This window comes from Phyllostomus discolor, chromosome 4 (genome assembly GCF_004126475.2).
Source record: "Phyllostomus discolor isolate MPI-MPIP mPhyDis1 chromosome 4, mPhyDis1.pri.v3, whole genome shotgun sequence".
Lineage (NCBI taxonomy): Eukaryota > Metazoa > Chordata > Mammalia > Chiroptera > Phyllostomidae > Phyllostomus > Phyllostomus discolor.
The window spans coordinates 55,907,934-55,926,313 of NC_040906.2; the positions used below are offsets into that span (position 1 = coordinate 55,907,934).

Below are 18,380 nucleotides of genomic sequence, written 5' to 3' on the forward strand. Positions count from 1 at the left end.
ACTCTTTGGAAGTATGGAATTCAGTGTTTTTTAGTATGTTCACAAAGTTGTAGAACCATCATCACTCCTTAATTCCAGAACATTTCACCCCCCAACAAAGCAGTCTCTTCCATTCTCTCCTCCCCCTATCTTCTGTAAACCACTCACATATGTTTCGTCTCTAGATTTGTCTACTCGAAGCTTTCACATGAGTGGAATTATAGTCATGTGGCCTTTTGTGTCTGGCATCATTCAATTAGCACACAGTTTTCAAGGCTTGCCTCTGATGTTGTATAAGATTATTAAATATCCACAGTACCATAATGTTGACATCTAATAATTGAAGCATTTAATTGTTTATTTAGGCACTTAGTGCATGGAATTATTTTAATAATATATTGTATTTTGCTCACATCAAATGAGTCAAATAAAATCTAATTAAGTTAAATTAGTTATGACTGGAAAAGAAAAGGTTTGCAGAGCTATACCTTTAAATAAGACATTCCAAACATAGGAAATAACCTTGAGTAAAGGCACAGGTAAGTATCATAGACTCTACCTAAATTCTGAATAACTCTGATTTAATTCTACAGGTATTTAACAGAATTTGTAAACCTAGGCAATGTTTCAGCTCTTCGAACTTTCAGAGTGTTGAGAGCTTTGAAAACTATTTCTGTAATTCCAGGTAAGAAGTGATTGGTGTGAAGCATTAGGCCACTCATAACTCCAACTACTTGGGAGTTGTTCTGTTTGTTTGTGTGTGTGTTGTCATTGTGTTTGTATATAAACCCCCCTATTGCAGATATGTGACAGAGTTTGTGGACCTGGGCAATGTCTCAGCGTTGAGAACATTCAGAGTTCTCCGAGCACTGAAAACAATTTCAGTCATTCCAGGTGAGAGTGGGATTAAACACCGGGGCTGACTTTGATCACATGGAAGAAAGACAAGAAAAACTCTCTTGTGCAAATTTAATGAAATCTAATTTCTTATGTTTTTCAGAATCCTTATTAAAAGTCAGCCTTTGAGTTTAATCAATTGCATGGGCCTTAGAGAACAAAGATGGCCTTTTGGATCACATCTCAACTTGAAATTTTCCCTCCTGTCTAACAGTTCATTTTCCATTTGACTTATTCAGGATTGAAAATTTCAATTTGTTTTCATCATTTTCATAGAGTTAACAAAAAAGAGAGAGAAAAATCAGCATGAAAGTATTGCATGACATATTTATTTCATCTTTCTTCAACAAACCATTTCTTGACTGAAAATTTGTAAGTTGTCACTCTATGTTGCAATTCATCCTCTTCTTTGTTTTAGTGTATAGAGAAATGGTTTGTTTGGCAAGCATTTGCTGAATTGGCACTTTTACAAATCACTTTTTCAAATGAGTGTGGATATGGTTTGGGCAATTAAATTATTCACTTTGACAATTTGGTTATTCCTTGAAAATATTTTATAATTTTTAATCACTTGCAATACTATATAGAAACAAAACATATGTAAAACAACAAGTCCACCCTTTTGACCTATAGTGGGCTTTTATTGAATTAGGTTGTTTAAGGTCATAGATTTGACATAATGCATGCATTTCTAGGAAAGCTTGTGTTTGTGTTTGTTTTACATTCAGGCATTCAGAGACTTTATTTCTTTATGAATATCTTTTTTTAATTCCTTGCATTCAGGCCTGAAGACCATCGTGGGGGCCCTGATCCAGTCGGTGAAGAAGCTCTCCGACGTCATGATCCTGACTGTGTTCTGTCTGAGCGTGTTCGCGCTGATCGGGCTGCAGCTCTTCATGGGCAACCTGAAGCACAAATGTCTGCGGACTTCACTTTTAAGTAATGAAACATTGAACATGTTGGATACCCTTGACAAAGAAAACTATACAGGTATGATTATTCCTACAGTTAATAGGTTGAAATAAGGCTAAAGCATTGGTCTCTTTTAGAAATGAAATGTTGCCTTCATTTAAATTATTTCAAAATTATTTAAATATGTAGAAAATGCTACAGTGTCAATTTGATCATATTATATTTTTATAAATCTCCCTGGTTTAAAGCTTTCTAGCAGTCCTGGTATTGGAAACATGAGATACTTTCATAATTCTTAATTTATGTAAGAAAAAAAGAATAAATTTGCTCCAGAAAAATCAATTTAATTGTGAATTAATACTATTAATTATCACATTTCATCACAAGATGTATCATATATTTTATGTGTCATAGTTTTGTTGTATAACTCGTACTTCTGTTTATTTTATAGTGTAATTTATTATATAATAGTATAATTATATTTTTATGTGTATATTATACTTAACTATAATATAACACAACAAACTTATATTAATCACAATATAATGGTAATATTAGTTTTTATCATATGTTAAAACGTCTGTCTTGGTAGTCTTTCTAACAAGTTATATAAAGCAGAACAGTTTACTCAGGTTTATTAGCACTATCCTTGTATTATAACCAATGATGAGTTGTACAGTTCTTTCTCACGGCTCCCTCAATTTAGCCAGTGCATCACTTCAAAGCTTAATTTATCAAAATTAATTCTGTAGGTTGCCATATGAGATGACTATGTGAATGCACATAGTCTCAGAAGTCTGCTTAATTTGCAAGTGTATTTTAGAGTATGAAATGGAAAGCATGAACTGCACGTTTTCTAAACAATTATTCCCTAATGCAGTTTCTCTCACCAAAGCTGTTGATAAGTTTGAGTGAGAATGAAATCAAGCAAGACTGTGCTTTCTGTCTCACGCCTGCAGTTTGTCTGTATGACGTTGCCTACATGAACCCACAAACCTTAAGAGATAATTAGATCCCGCCATGGGGTGTAAATCAAAAAACTTTTCAAATGTTATGTGTCTGTGAAAGAAGGAGATCCACTCACTGAGGAAGATAAAAGCAAACAAAAGTAGCTAATATACGTAAACACTGTAAATAGAGAAAAAAAGGCTAAAACAAGAAAACTGAAGGTTTTCAAGTGAAACATGTAATTTAAATATTTTACTACAAGCTTTTGATGAGAAATTTGGCATATTTTGCTTTCTTTTTATCTTTTTTCCAGTTTCTGATTTTAATATGATCTTAAATTTTATTTCCAATTTCCAAAGAATTTTATTCCTCAATTTATATTCCATAAAAATAACGTATCTTATGAGTACTTGTTTGACATTTATATTCTCTTTTGTGAATCAATTTATAGCTTTTACTTAAACTTAACTTTTTGTTTTACTAGGATCACTAACAGTCCTTTTATTCTGATTTTTGGTTTCTGTTACTGAGTTTGGAATTTGAATGTTTTTTTTTAAGCTTCTGGAAAGGTCTGAGCAATTTTTTTTTCAAAAAAATAGAAAGAGTCCTTGAATTTTGCAAATACATCTTCATATTGCCTTTACACATGAGTGAGTGACAGCTTACCTAGCAATGCAATTTTATTCCTTTCCCTCAATCTGGTAAATTATCTTTTATTTTCTTCTGAAATATAGCTTTAAAGAGGAGATGTTTGTGTCAAGTTTGACTTTGTTTCCTATCTGTTTTTTGTGCTATAGAAACTCAGTCTTAGTGTTCAATTTGTTCAGGTATCCACCTGTCAGCATGAGCATATTAAATGTTCCCTTTGAGCTGTGGTGATGAAAATGAGAGCCTCAGACTCTACTTTCACAGAGCTTATATTCTAGTGGGAATGGCAGATTAAAAGTAGGGGAAAACACAAATAGACAAAAATTATTGCAAATTTTAATAAATTCTATGCAAAGAAAATAAATTCTAGAGGCTGAGATACCAATGAAATGGCAAGACTTCTCCAAGGAGCTGGTGTTTAGGAGGAAATCTAAGGTTTAATAAGAAGCATTAAATAGTGCACCATTATGCTACATTACACTTATTTAATAGGTTTATAGAGAAATAATTCACATACCATAAAATCCCCCTTTTTAATGTGTACCATTCAGTGTTTTTTAGTGTATTCACAAAATTGTACAACCACCATCACTATGTAATTTTAGAATATTTTTATCTTCCTCAAAAGAAACCCTGTACACATTGACAAATCACTTCCTGTTCCCTCCTCCCCACCCCTTAACATTAATCTATTTTCTTTATCTGTGGATTTATCTATTCTGAATAGTTTGTGTAAACGAAATCATATAATATGTGGCCTTTTGTGCCAGGCTTCTTTCATTTATCATGTTTTCAAGTTTTGTGCATATAGCATGTAACAATAATTCATTTCTTTTTATTGCAAAAGTTTTACTGTAAACATAAGTTTTCTTTTCTCTTTGCATTACATTTTCCATTTATATGTTAACCTAAATTCTCTTGAGGCTATCTAGCCTCATAATTTAAGTGTAGGTATTTAGAAATTATTTAAAGTGTTCTGGGAGCCCAGAATGAGCTATTCTCCTTGCTTTACCTGCCATCACTCTTGTACTGAATTGAGTGTATTAGCCCTGTACATGTTAATACGAGCAGTTCTAGGCCCATTCTTATAAAGTGGCCCCTCCACGATTGGTGAATATGAACCATTGTTACTTTAATGGGTAGTTCTAAAGTAATCCTTTTGTAATAACAATATGGAGGTTTATGTATTAAAAAGGGCATCTTAACCTCCTCTATTCTTATTCTGTCATACTCACACTCTCCAAGGCACAGGATTTGTTTGTTTAAAGTTGTTCATGGACATTCTCACCTACATGTTTACCTCAGAGTAAGAGGCTCTATTGTTTTAGCTGTGTCTTCTAAGACTTGTATATTCTGTGTAAAACAAAATGATGATGTGCAAGCCAGTCAGTCTTATCTGAAACTGTTTAATAAATTAATAAAGTAGCTACTGCTCTTTGAGCAGCTGTATAGAATGTGTGGGTCACTGTGTAAAGTGCTTTACATGAAATATCCTATTTATATGGTACCACAGCTCCACAAAGTAAGTATTCTTAACCACACTTTACAGATGCAGGAACTAAATCTTCAAGTGGTAAGATAATTAACTTACAGAGGAAGAGGTAGAAACAATATTCAAATCCAAGTATATCTGACTTCAAAACCTTTCTTCCACTTTTACTATAAAAGCCTCCTAATAAGTATATCTTTATTCCTTTGACTTGAGCGAAACAGGAAGTTGGGCCCTTATTTTTTAATGGGCTTTTTTGAGTCCTTTTTATCTTTACTATGACCAGTTGGATCAGCCCCCTCATGAAAGAATTCAGAAAACACACATTGTTCATGTACACTGTTGCCTTGCTGACTCAACCGCTCCTGGGGTCTTCAGGGGTCAGTAGGGGACTCTTCCTGCCCCTCCCTCCTTTCCTTACCCTTACCTTCAGTAGCTACACTTCCTCTCTGGGTTGATTCATCAGGTCCAATTGAGTCTACATACTTGATGATGACTCTCATCTTTATGTCTATATACGTGATCATTCTACTGACCTCAAGACTTTCATATCAATCCAATTGCCCACTTAACAAATGTATTTTAGTACCTAATAATCATCTCAAACTAAGGACAGGTAAAACAGAGCTCCTGGCTTTTCTTTAGGCCATTTCTTACCCCAGGCTTCCTCACTTCAGTAACTGGTGGTTTAAGTAGATACATCCTCTTCTGCATACCCTGCACACACTCCATGAGCAAACCCTGCCCACTCTATTTCCATCCCCTTCTCTTTGTCTCCACAGTTACTCTCTGAATTGTGGCCAAGATACCTCTCACTGCAGTCACTTAAATAACTGGAATTCCTGCTCCACACTTGCTCTCCTGTAGTCCATGGTCTACAAAGCAACCACAGTAAAAGTTTAAAATGCTAAATATTGTCTCTGGCTAGGTAGCTCATTTGCTTAGAATGTCATCCTGATACACCAAGGTTGCAGGTTTGATCCCCGGTCAGAGCACATGTAAGAACCAACCAATGAATGCATAAATATGTAGAACAACAAATCCATATTTCTCTTTCTCCCTTTCTCTTCCTCTCTCTCCAGTCAATAAACAAAAGCTAAATGTTATCTTATATCTCTACTTTTCAATTCTATTATTTCTAATCATATTTAAAATCCAATCTCCTTTCTATGACATGCAAACCTTTACATGATCTGGCCACTGCCTACCTCTGCTACCACAGTTCTCTCCACTCATTGCACTGAGGCCAGCCTCGCCTGCTGTCATTTACCAACTGCATTTTGGCCTCAGGACCTTTACCCTCATTCTTTATCTTGCCAAGATTTCCTCTTCCCCAGGCCCTTTGAATGACTGGCATCTTTGTAGCATTTAGGCCCCTGTCCAATGTCATTTCCTTAGAAAGGCCTTCCCTGACCACATTTTATCACATTGTGTTAATTTATTCTTTTTGGGATATTTATTACCATCTGAAAATACCTTGTATGTTCAGCTGTACACTTGTGTTTTTCTCTATCTAAACTCTACTCTTAGCTAAGCATAAAGAAAGCTCTGTAAAACTAATGATCTTGTTATCATGTTTATTATTATGTTTATTGCCTGGCCCATAGAGGTTATCAATAAATATTTGAGGGAGAATGTATGGGAATATAATAAATAAATAAATAAATAACAAATATTGCCTAAATGTGCGTGAACGTCTATATTAATTAAGTTACAACCTGCTGTATTACTCTTAAAGCTAACACTCCATACATAATCTTATATCGTTCAATTTCTTCCTATGCAGAGTATTTTTACTACTTGGAGGATGCAAAAGATGCTCTCTTGTGTGGTACCAGCTCAGACGCAGGGTACGTAGTATTTGTTTTTAGTGTAAAGACTAAAAAAGGGGGGAAACATACTCCGTTAGTCTGCTGATAAGAACCTTTAATACTGTGTGATATATATGGCATTATTTGACCTCTTCTGTCCAACAGTGAATTCAGACTTTATAATGTCCAGAGTTACTGTATACCATTAAAAGTAAGAATTGGAGGTAGTGCTTAAATAAAAACAAGATACATGTCATATAACTCTTAAGACAGTAGAAAAAAATTACTTCCAGAAATCCCCACCAAAGTTTGTTTGCTTAGTTTCCAGCCTTTCTTCTTTCTGGAAAGAAGGGTGACAAAATCAAATTTTCTTTCCATTCTCAAATTCTATTCATTTTTTTATCAAGTATGACTCATAGGTGACTGAATACAATGACATTTTGGTCACTCTAAAAAAATAAAAATGAAAAAAAAATGAGGATCCCATGGACTTGGTTAAAGATATTTTAAGAATTTCCTATTAATGCAAATATCCATCTTGCTGTTTTTCCTATACACCAACTTCATCTCTGCTGCAGGGTTTTGTTCTTCTCCCCTCTTGTCTGATAGTTTTTTCACCAGGCTGTGTGTGCACTGGGAAGGTAATAATACAGATAAGGCTGCTGCTTCTGAAGACATCTCTGGACACTATGTTTATTTGGCATCATAGGCACCAATCCACCAATTTTAGGAAGAAAAATTCTTAAGGCTACAGATCTTACACAGTTACTATGCTTTGATCATTCTTTATTCTAATTCACTTCAAGAACAGTTTTGAGGGGGGAGGACACAGTTTTTTAGAGGCCTATATCAATCTTTATGGACCAAATCTGGTCTATGTTTCCATGTTTTGATGGTGACAATGATACTAATAGCAAATACTGTCTATTAAATACTTTTTATGTGCAGGACCTAGGCTAGGTAATTTGCATATATTATCTTCTTTAAACTTAATCTCAACTTTTTGAGATAGGTGTTACTATCTTGTTTTCACAGAAAGAGGGCACGCACTGGACCTTGGAAGAATTAAATTTGACAAAGTTACCAACTAGTAAATAATCGGGGTGGAATTCAAACCCAGTTTTTCCTAACTCCAAATAATGTGGTCTTCATCAGTATTCAATATTGTCCCCACAGAAGAGGAACCTTGAGTTTCTCACTTTTCTGTAGGACTATTCAACTTGCATACTGAAGACACTCTGACTTGTGGTGTTTTTTTTCTTATGTAGTCAGTGTCCAGAAGGGTACACATGCCAGAAAGGAGGCAGAAATCCAGACTATGGCTACACAAGCTTTGACAATTTTGGCTGGGCCTTCTTAGCCTTATTTAGACTAATGACCCAAGATTACTGGGAAAACCTTTACCAACAGGTGAGTGCCAAGAAAAATGAATATTTTTATTTATTGCATTCATTGCATAATCTGAAGTATGTTTCTTCCCTAAAATTGAATATTTTATTCAATTTAGAATGGAGAAAACTCTATTGTCTTATTACTAAAATTAGACTTTTTTTTTACCTTCAGCACTATTAGAATGGATAGTTCTTGAGTCATAAATTATTCTTTTATCTTTCCTGGACTAATTTGATCTCTAAATCTCTTCTCCCCTTTGTAAATGTAGCATCTCATAGTATCCTAAGTAAATAGCAAGGAATAAGCTGCAATGTTCTCTCACACTACTCTTAAACAAACTCTGGTTTCCAGACATGCCTTTCTGTTTGGAGTGCCCTAAAAATCTGGCTCATCACACTTCATTTTTTGAACTCCCATGTACAATTGTTATGGACTGCATTGTATGTCCCCAAATTTATATGTTGGATTTTTAAATCCTAGTACCTTAGAATGATGGTATTTGGAGTTAGAGTCTTTAAAGAAGTAACTGAGTTAAAATTAGTCTGTTAGGGTGGATCCTAATCCAATCTGACTAATGTTCTTATGAGAAAGGGAGATTAAGCCAAGAGCATGAGAGACACACACAGAGAAAATGCCATACGAGGGCTCAGCAAGAAAGTTGTCCATCTGCAAGTCAAGGAGAGAGGTCCCAGGAGAAACCATACATGCTAACACTTCAGTGTTGAACTGCCAACCTTCAGACTGTGAGAAATACATTTCTGTTGTTTCAGCCACTCAGCCTGCACCATTCTGTTATGGCAACCTTAGTAAATGAATGCAAGAATTAAGGACTCGGTTCACTTCTCTAAATTCTCCTCTTCCAATTCAACTGCTCCGTATTCTAGACTTTCATGCCTTTTGAATATGCTTCAGTTTATAGCATCCATCTTTTAGACCATAACTGATCATCCATATGGGTATCCCCTCTCACTGTAATGTGATCCTCTTCAATCTGTGGGCTCTGTCTTCTCCCCAAAAGTAAAACCACCAAAAACAATTATTCTGTATTATAAGTATAACCCATCATTTTCTCAACTTACCATAGATTCTTCTTTTTACCTGTCTTTTGTTTATTTAATTTCTAAAAATATTATAAATGAATATAGAAATATAAATATACAGAAAAAGAGAAATACACATGACTTTTTAAGTATGCAAAAAGATACTCACATTTTTGGGGAAATTAAAATGACAGTGACATACAATTTTTTTTATGTCATTGGATGTTCAGTGACAAAGACAGAAATACTGTCTGTCTGAGCTATGTAGAGGAAGACATTCTCACACATTCCTGGAAAACACCAGAAAGGGTAACATGGAAATTTCTATGGAGATTAAAATGACTATGATTGCTGAGCTAACAATTACACTATAAACTAAGAATTTATCCGAGACAAGACATCAGGAACAACAGTAACTAACAGAAAACAGATTTGAGTAACTAGGCATCAGAGATAGAAGAGTTATTTTTCATGTAATATGGGTACCATTTGAATTATCTTTACCATTTATTTTATTTTTAAATTCTTAGTAAATATTGATTAAAAATAAATATAAGATGAACAAATAAGCTCATACGATAGGGTTCCCTATCTTGTGTGAACATAATTTTATGTTCATCACTAATACTTCTTGCTAAAGATATTGTAGAAATTTAATACTAAAAAGGATTATAGACATTATTTGGTCCTATAATTTGAAAATAAGCAAAGCAGCTAGTTTTTAAATAAGTTTTAGACTGGGGAAAATTTCAGGATTATTTTACTTAATAATAATTGAGAATTATACCTAATTTTAGTATGAGTTTAATAGATTGCTATATACTTTATACTGAAAAAGTATGTATTTTAATACTGCTTGCCATGATTATATAATTTTATCCCTTTATATTTTGATATCATCAGATTATGCAGAACTTCCCAATTTATCCCATTCAAATTGAAATAATTTACAAAAAAAATCTTTCAGTTATTAAAGTAATGATTTCCATTTTCCCCTAGACACTGCGTGCAGCTGGGAAAACCTACATGATCTTCTTTGTTGTGGTGATTTTCCTGGGCTCCTTTTATCTAATAAACTTGATCCTGGCTGTGGTGGCCATGGCCTATGAAGAACAGAACCAAGCGAATATCGAAGAAGCTAAGCAGAAAGAGTTAGAATTTCAACAGATGTTAGATCGGCTTAAAAAAGAGCAAGAAGAAGCTGAGGTATTGTTATTTGGCTTAAAATTCTTCCTAGAAATACAAGTGCAAAGTGGAACAACAGAGGCCCTGTGGGCTATGCTCAGCCTTCCCCAGGGTGATTTACCTTAATGGATTCCTTTGCATAAACCACATCTTCATTCTGGTGTGGTTTGAAGGAACCAGTTCTGGATTGTGCTACAAGTGACATCCGACCCAGTCTACTCTCCCCATAATCAGCTCACTCTGGCAGAGAGAATGTTCTAAGCCATTCCTCCTAAACCTGTTACCTATGATTCCTCAGTATCTGTGGCTTTATGCAAAGTCCTAAAACATGATGTATTTCCCCAGAACAACTGTACACAAAGTTTAAAGGAAATTATTTTAATGTTAAAGTTAACAGATACTTTGTGGGGTAGAAAGCAAAATGTGCATTAATTTTTTTGTCAGTGTTATAAAGCTATTTAAGATAAAATGTGAGATGTTAAACAATTATACTTTTGGTGTTAGCCACTTTAAGCTGTCACAAATTTTTGAGGATTTCTCCTTAATCCTTTCTGCAAAGTGGAAAGGTTTGACAAGGTTTATACTTAAAGAACCAAAACTTCAAATATTCTGCACCAGCCTTAAAACTCATTTGATGGTTTGATGGAGTAAAATTTCTCCAAGGAATCTAACCTATTGGGGAAAGGGTGGTAACCTGTAATGCAGGGAAACTTGGATGCATAAAGATGTTCATTGCAGTATTTTAATAATATTAAACATCTGAAAGCATTTAAATTTTCAAAAATTTACAAATGGTTAAGTGGATTATGATGCTTTTTGTATCCTGGAGTATTTTTGGACAATAAAATTATGTGTTTTAAGAATATTACCAAAGGAAAATAGTGTTGAAATAACAATGTGTTAGGTAGTAGCATATAAAATTGAATATGAGATAGAAACAATTTAAAAATTATGTATATAAAGACTGGAAGAAATAGTAAGACCGATTATTTTGGGGATGTAAGATTATGAATGATTTTTATTTTTTATTCAAAATACCTTGATTTTCTAAATTTTTACCAGCATTTTTTTAATAGATAGGCAGCATAAGTTATCCCAGGAATTTCCTAGGGAACTACTAGAAGTCTCTTACATTGCTTGGGAATATTATTTTGTAGTAATTAATTTTAATTTTTAGACAACTTATTCTTTACTAAACTATAGAGGGCCTGACTATTTTGATAATATTAAGTTAATCATCTGGACAAGATATGCAAATTATCTTATCATATTATTTATGCTTTATGTCTCAAAATTACCTGGTAAAACTTTCACATATGCTATTTACAATTTCTTTACTATAAATATAGTAATACTATGTAATAGTTTCATTCCAAAGCACAATGGGGTTTTATTCCAAGCAATAAAGACATGCTTTGTAAGCTGTCTGGTCAGAGTGTAAAGAAAAGGACGTTTCTTCACATACAGGGACATGATTATATGCACTATATAACTAAATTCATGGTAGAGAGGTACCCTGTTGTCAGGTTTCCCAGACTTTGAAAATGACTTACCATATGTGTGACATCTGGATCCAACAGGCAATAGCAATGGCAGCAGCCCAATATACAAGTAACAGGAGGAGCCGGATTATGGGCCTCTCTGAGAGTTCTTCTGAAACATCTAAACTGAGCTCTAAAAGCGCTAAAGAAAGAAGAAACCGAAGAAAGAAAAAGAATCAAAAGAAGCTCTCCAGTGGGGAAGAAAAGGGAGACGATGAGAAATTGTCCAAATCAGAATCAGAGGAGAGTATCAGGAGAAAAAGTTTTCACCTTGGTGTTGAAGGTCACAGGCGAGCCCGCGAAAAGCGATTGTCTACCCCTAATCAGGTACCACTAACCCTACCAAATGTGTGTCACCAGAGCTAAGAATATACCACAGAATTCTCCACTCTGAGGGAAGGGACACCAGGAGAGGAGAGTAGGTGACCTCATTTGTATGTTTTTAGGTAAAAACCTACTGATTGCTAGGTATTTATGGAAAGAATTTGGATGTATATCTTTTTTTGGTTTTAGTTTGTAAGGAGCTTATGGTTTGGGAATTGTTATATCTTCTTCAATAAACACATTTTCAAAACAATATTCACAAGAACCACTGTAGAAATCAAAAATATTATTTATGCTATAGATTAACTTCTACATTTTTATTTGGTCTGTGTTTTGTAATGCCTATATTGGTTAAAAACTAACCTTAAACTAGTTTTTTCCCTTTTCTTCACCACTGTAGGATATAAATCATCTGAATGTTACTTAACATGACAGCCTCCACATTGTTTCTGCTTGTGTGGAATTTCTCTTTTCATTTTTTTCTTTGTCTGCTGAAACCTCCGTATTTCAGGTCTCTCTGCCTACAAACCTCCAGGGTGAACCATTACAGACTTGTGAAAATAATTTTTCTAAATCAAAGCTGTCCCTCTGCTCAAATCAAGTAAAGAAAAAAAATGCTGTTGAATGACTACTACCTAGAGAAAAAGACCCACCTATTATCCAAGCCCCACATGTTATTGTTATTCAGCCTCATTCCCTGCCTTTCTGTGCCTTCAGATATACTCAGTCCACTGTGATTTTCAATGTTCACCCACATGTCCTGAACTTTGTGCCTTTGTTACTTAGCACACATGGTTTTCTGTAAATGGGATGATTTTCTTTCTTGTTTTCCTTCCGGCACAGTACCTCCCATTCTTCACCCATTAGCTGAGGTGCCACCCATCCCCCAAATTTTCCCTTGTCCTCTCTACTGCCCTCAGTCAGCTTTGCAGCGCCCCACTCACACTTACATTCTTTTCTCCTCTGTCTTCATGTAAATGTCCCAGCTTCTAAGACTTAAGTCTGCAGGACCATGTCAGATATGCATAGAAATAAAGGATAGAGTCCCTGCCTTCAAAGACTTCATAATTAAGTGGGCAAACAGAACTTGAATATACACAATAGCAATAAAAAATATGGCAAGAGCAGTCCAAGCTAGTTTCAAGGCAATGATGTTGTAATGCCCATTTCTCATTATTCACTATGCCTGCCACTTTGCCTGCCACTTTGCCCCCCACTTTGCCCTTTACTCTATAGCAAGCATTAACATTTATTGAGTTAGATACTTCCAAAGAATATACATTAAGTTTGGTTTATAGGCACCGTTTATCCTAGACATGAATCATACAAATGTGACTTTTTCCCCTCTTCCTTCTAATATTTTGGGCAACTTCTTTTCCAAGTTCTGATACTTTATGACTTTGTAAATTCAGTAGTATTAAAAGGTCTTTCTTAAAACACCTTCACTGAGCTCTCAATATATATGGTAGAATTCTAAGCAATGGAATCCAAAGAAACATACAACATATAAATAAACCAAGAGTTTAATACTTATAGAACTTTAGTATTGATATACGAAAATCTAAATAACAGGTATTGACACCAAATTATTTTTTGAAGTGCTATGTCCTTTATAGCAAAATGCATGGCACAGAAAGAGTGGTGAGGTCATTCCAGGCCAGAACAGCAGACAGCTGTTCAGGAGCAAATAATTAGCTGGTGTTGAAAGGGTGGATTCTTTCAGCCTTTCCATCCTTGTTTGGAAGAATTTGTCTTCTTGAGAATTGCCTTGTTTTGAAATATGTTTCTTTTAAAGCAGTATAGAGCTACCTGCTCTCAGGTCAGTGGTTTCCATGGTAATTATGTGAAATGCACTTCTGTTTTTAAGTGCTTCAGCAGAGAGATGTCATCTTTTCTTTTACCCTGCAGTCACCACTCAGCATTCGTGGCTCCTTGTTTCCTCAAAGGCGCAGCAGCAGAACAAGCCTTTTCAGTTTCATAGGTCGAGGAAAAGATGTTGGATCTGAGACTGAATTCGCGGACGATGAGCACAGCATTTTCGGAGACAATGAGAGCAGAAGGGGCTCATTGTTCGTGCCCCACAGACCCCGGGAGCGCAGCAGCAGTAACATGAGCCCAGCCAGTAGGTCCCCTCCAATGCTGCCGGTGAACAGGAAGATGAACAGTGCCGTGGACTGCAATGGTGTGGTCTCCCTGGTGGATGGACCCTCTGCCCTCACGCTCCCCAATGGACAGCTTCTTCCAGAGGTGATAATAGATAAGGCAACTTCTGATGACAGCGTAAGGACGTTTTAAATAGCTCAGGCATGGCTCGACCCTTGTTCTTGCATCAAGCAATCTTTTTTGCTGGAGGGGCCTTCTCTGGTCCTGTGAATGGCTCTGCATTTTGCCATACTTTTTCTGTAGAAACATACCTTTAACTCATTAACCTAATCCTTTTACTATGTTCTGTATGCATATAATTCAAAGATTTTTAAAACTTCATTTTTTAAAATTGAGGTATCATTGATATTTAATATTAGTTTAAGGTATAAAGCATGACTCAATATAAAACCCTATTTTTGAAAGTTATCTATCTGTATTACACTCAAAGATTATAGGCCATCCCTTTAGAAAACAGTTTATAAAAGATATGTATATCAGCATAGAAAATGCAATAATAGTATTGATTGTAGTAGTTGATATAAATCCCATTTTTGTAAGGAAATTTGGATTATTTGCCACCTTCTGCTATGTTTTCAAGTTACTACTTGAATATATCATACCTTGTTGCAAGGGATCTTATTTGAGTTAGTAGTAATAGTAATAATATTAGCAAACATGTATTTAGTATCCACAAGAGCCCTATGAGGGATACATTATTGTCCCTCTTTGACAAAGGGGAAACTGAGGCACAGAGAAATAAAGCTGATACATCATAGTCCTGAAGTTCAAACAGAGGCCCTCAGTGTCGGAGCTTGTGCTCTCAGCCACCCCACTTTGCTCTCAGCTCAATGTGTGGCTGGCTTCGTGTCGTGGGAATGATTTAGAAGGGCTATGCTTTTTCCCATACATAAAAGAAATTTACTGTTTTCAACTTAAAAAATACTCAGTTGTCAGGAGTCTATGAATAAAAACAACATCAGAACACACATTAATACTAACATACCCACATAAAAAGAAAAAACAAAACAATAATTTCAAGAGTTTAAGAATCATTGAGTGGTTGAAGATCCTGATTAGGTTTGAAAGTGAGATCTTTTTAGTTTTTTGAGTTCCCAGATTACCTCTTTAAGATACGATGATAGACTGCCTTTACTAAATATCAGCAAGGTCTTTGTCTAGCCTAACAAGCTTTGAACTCATGCTACTTATTCATATGTCCAAATTTGAAGATAATGTAGCATTTCAAGTGAGACTAAAGTTCCATCAAAGCCATGGCCACACATGTTTCTGTTTGAATGAATGCATGTGCTTTTAGGGAGCACCTGACCTCTTTCCCTGCATGACACAGCTTCAGCCCTCTGTCAAGGCATTTTTCCTTATGAAATCAGCATGCTAAATTTGTGGAATCAGATTTTTGTTGAGTTTTGCTTTTCAGTGTTTATTATCTATAAAAGATTATATCATTTATATCAAATTTGGAGATCATTTCATTTTTTATATGAAATATTTTCACTTCATTTGAATTATTGATTAAACAATTGATATTGTTCAATTGTTGATTAAATATAGTCTTATCTTGAAGAAAAAGAAGCCTCTGCTCCTGGAAAATCAGAAAGTAGAGACTGTATCAGAGAAATCATGGTTATAGAGAGATCTCTATAAAAAGCCACCCATAGATATGTATATGTCTGTGATCGCACACATGCTTATGTACAGGCATACACACGTGGGCATATGTATGCCTGTGTGTCTATGTTTTGATATACACACATATATATTTAAACAACTATATAAATTTACAATTCTAGAACTGTACATATATGTTTGTAAATGGTGCATATGTATGTATATATATACACATATGTATTTAACACATACTAGCATATAGATTGACAGATGGATAGAGGGATGATAAATGTAAAGTTGTATAGTTGTTTGTATTTAAATGCATATTGTGTGAGCACGTGTGTTTGTATTATTGACCTGCTCTGAAGTGGCATAGTGTTTTAACTCTGAATCAGTTGCCAAGATTTAGAAATAAGGTATTTCACATAAAAACGAATATACCTGGTAAAACCAAGCTCATGTTCCCGCATGGCAGCAATCCTTTGAACTAAACAGTGGTCTCCTCTTTTAGATGGAGCTTATATTCTCTGCTTTGCTACAGCTCCTATCAATCTACTTGTCTTTTTCAAATTGAGTCATTTATTATGAGCTCTGCCTTGGCAATAAGAAACAATCATTACAGTCGCCTCCATTAGTGCTGTTACCTCAACAAAGAATAATTAAAGAAATTCCTCAGAGAATTCTGAGATTCTCTCTCTTTACACACGCAGCCCAGAACACTTGTCTAGCTGTTTTCATGTGATTCTTACATAGTAAAACTACCTGAATACATTGGAGACCCAGAAAGAGAGAGGATGATAACAATTATAACAATGAAAGCAGCTCAGTTAGTTTTTTATTTCCTAAGTACTAATTTGTTTTGCTCCTCATAGCAAGAATATAAATCAAGTACTATGATTATCCTCATTTTACTAATAATGAAACCGAGATAGAGAAGGGTCAGGTAACCCTTGTATGATGCAGCCAGTAAGTAGCAGAACCATGATTTGAGCCCACCAATTTCATCCGTACTTTTAGTTACTCATTACAGCTACCTAAGCAAGATTTTATTTTATACCTATAATTTATTAGAATTATAGTTTTAAATTTTAACTGTATTTTTAGGGTACAACCAATCAAGTACACAAAAAGCGACATTCCAGTTCTTATCTCTTTTCTGAAGATATGTTGAATGATCCCCAACTCAGACAAAGAGCAATGAGCAGAGCAAGCATACTGACAAACACTGTAGAAGGTACGTAATAATATTCTCTTTAGTGCCATGGCTGGATGGCTCAGTTGCTTGGAGCATTGTCCCATGTACCAAAAGGTTGCAGGTTCAATTCCTAGGTGGGGCACATACCTAGGTTTTGACTAGGTTCCTGGTCGGGGCGTGTGTAGGAGGCAACCAATCGATGTTCTGCTCTCACATCGATGTTTCTCTTTCTTTCTCTCTCTCTCTCACTCTCTCTGTAAAATCAATAAACATATCTTTGGGTGAGGATTAAAAAATAATTTATTAAAAAATTATCTTTATAGATTTTTAAATAAAATCCAGATAAATTCTGATCAGCATATGAAGTTCTCAGGAAGAATTAAAAGAATTGTAAATGGTTATATGCAGTGGTAAAGATAACCAATGGATACTCATGGAATCACCTTTATGTGCTTAAAATGGATAAAATTATTTGTGATTAAAGATAAGCATGGGATGATATGGCCTTTCAAAGATAAATAGCTCAATGGTAATTAATGAAGAACCTAGGTTAACCCAGGGTTGTGTGGTTCTCCCACTTTTTAATCTTAGAAACATTACCCATGAATTTATCATCTCTCTAATTTATCATCTCTCTAATATATAAGAAATTAATACACACTTCCAGATAAATTGCTGCATCTGAGCACATTCTATAAAAGCGTAAAATATTAACATGTGGCATGATATCTGTTAAAATTATGATGAAAAGGCATTTGAGAAAGCAGATTGGAGAATATAATGCCAATAATAGTGGTTAGACCTTCACATGCATTGAGAAGAAAGTTAAAGGGTGACAACTTTTATATGTGCTGGCTCCCATTCTCTCCCCCCAAAATATGCTGTAGTTCCTACCTTCTCACCTGAACGCTATCATCTCACCCAACAAAGTTTCCTCCCACCTCCTAAATTTATGGTGAGAAACAAACAGGCTAATGGTATGAAATATCAATTGTATGCATCACTCTATAAATTATTTCTAGACTCCTTGTTCTGGGATCGTTTTCACCTTTGAACTAGTGTGAGCTTTTTGGTATAGAGTATAATTTCTTATTGTTGTTGTGGGATGAAGGATATACGGGGGAGTATGTATATTGGTGGAAAAGATATAGTTCTCCCTTAGAAAAACATAGCTTGCCTTGTTAACCATCACGTGTTAGACACATGTTTCTCTGAGAGATGCCATACCTGCTTTCAGTCATTAATTTC

The 18,380-nt window shown here is 35.0% G+C and overlaps 1 protein-coding gene across 6 annotated transcripts in view; it reads left to right on the forward strand.

The window, feature by feature from the left end:
- SCN9A (sodium voltage-gated channel alpha subunit 9) overlaps window positions 1-18,380 on the forward strand; it is a 128,555-nt gene that overhangs the window by 54,102 nt on the left and 56,073 nt on the right. For 2 of the 6 annotated variants that reach the window (XM_036023356.1, XM_036023358.1), the window contains 8 exons: window positions 782-873; window positions 1,660-1,866; window positions 6,660-6,723; window positions 7,953-8,094; window positions 10,116-10,322; window positions 11,882-12,169; window positions 14,075-14,446; window positions 17,042-17,171. In XM_036023356.1, the coding sequence (XP_035879249.1) occupies window positions 782-873; window positions 1,660-1,866; window positions 6,660-6,723; window positions 7,953-8,094; window positions 10,116-10,322; window positions 11,882-12,169; window positions 14,075-14,446; window positions 17,042-17,171 (1,502 nt within the window). Of the gene's footprint in view, window positions 1-572; window positions 665-781; window positions 874-1,659; window positions 1,867-6,659; window positions 6,724-7,952; window positions 8,095-10,115; window positions 10,323-11,881; window positions 12,170-14,074; window positions 14,447-17,041; window positions 17,172-18,380 lie in introns of all 6 variants that reach the window. The other 4 variants (XM_036023359.1, XM_028509929.2, XM_028509930.2 and 1 more) reach the window with 4 other exon arrangements.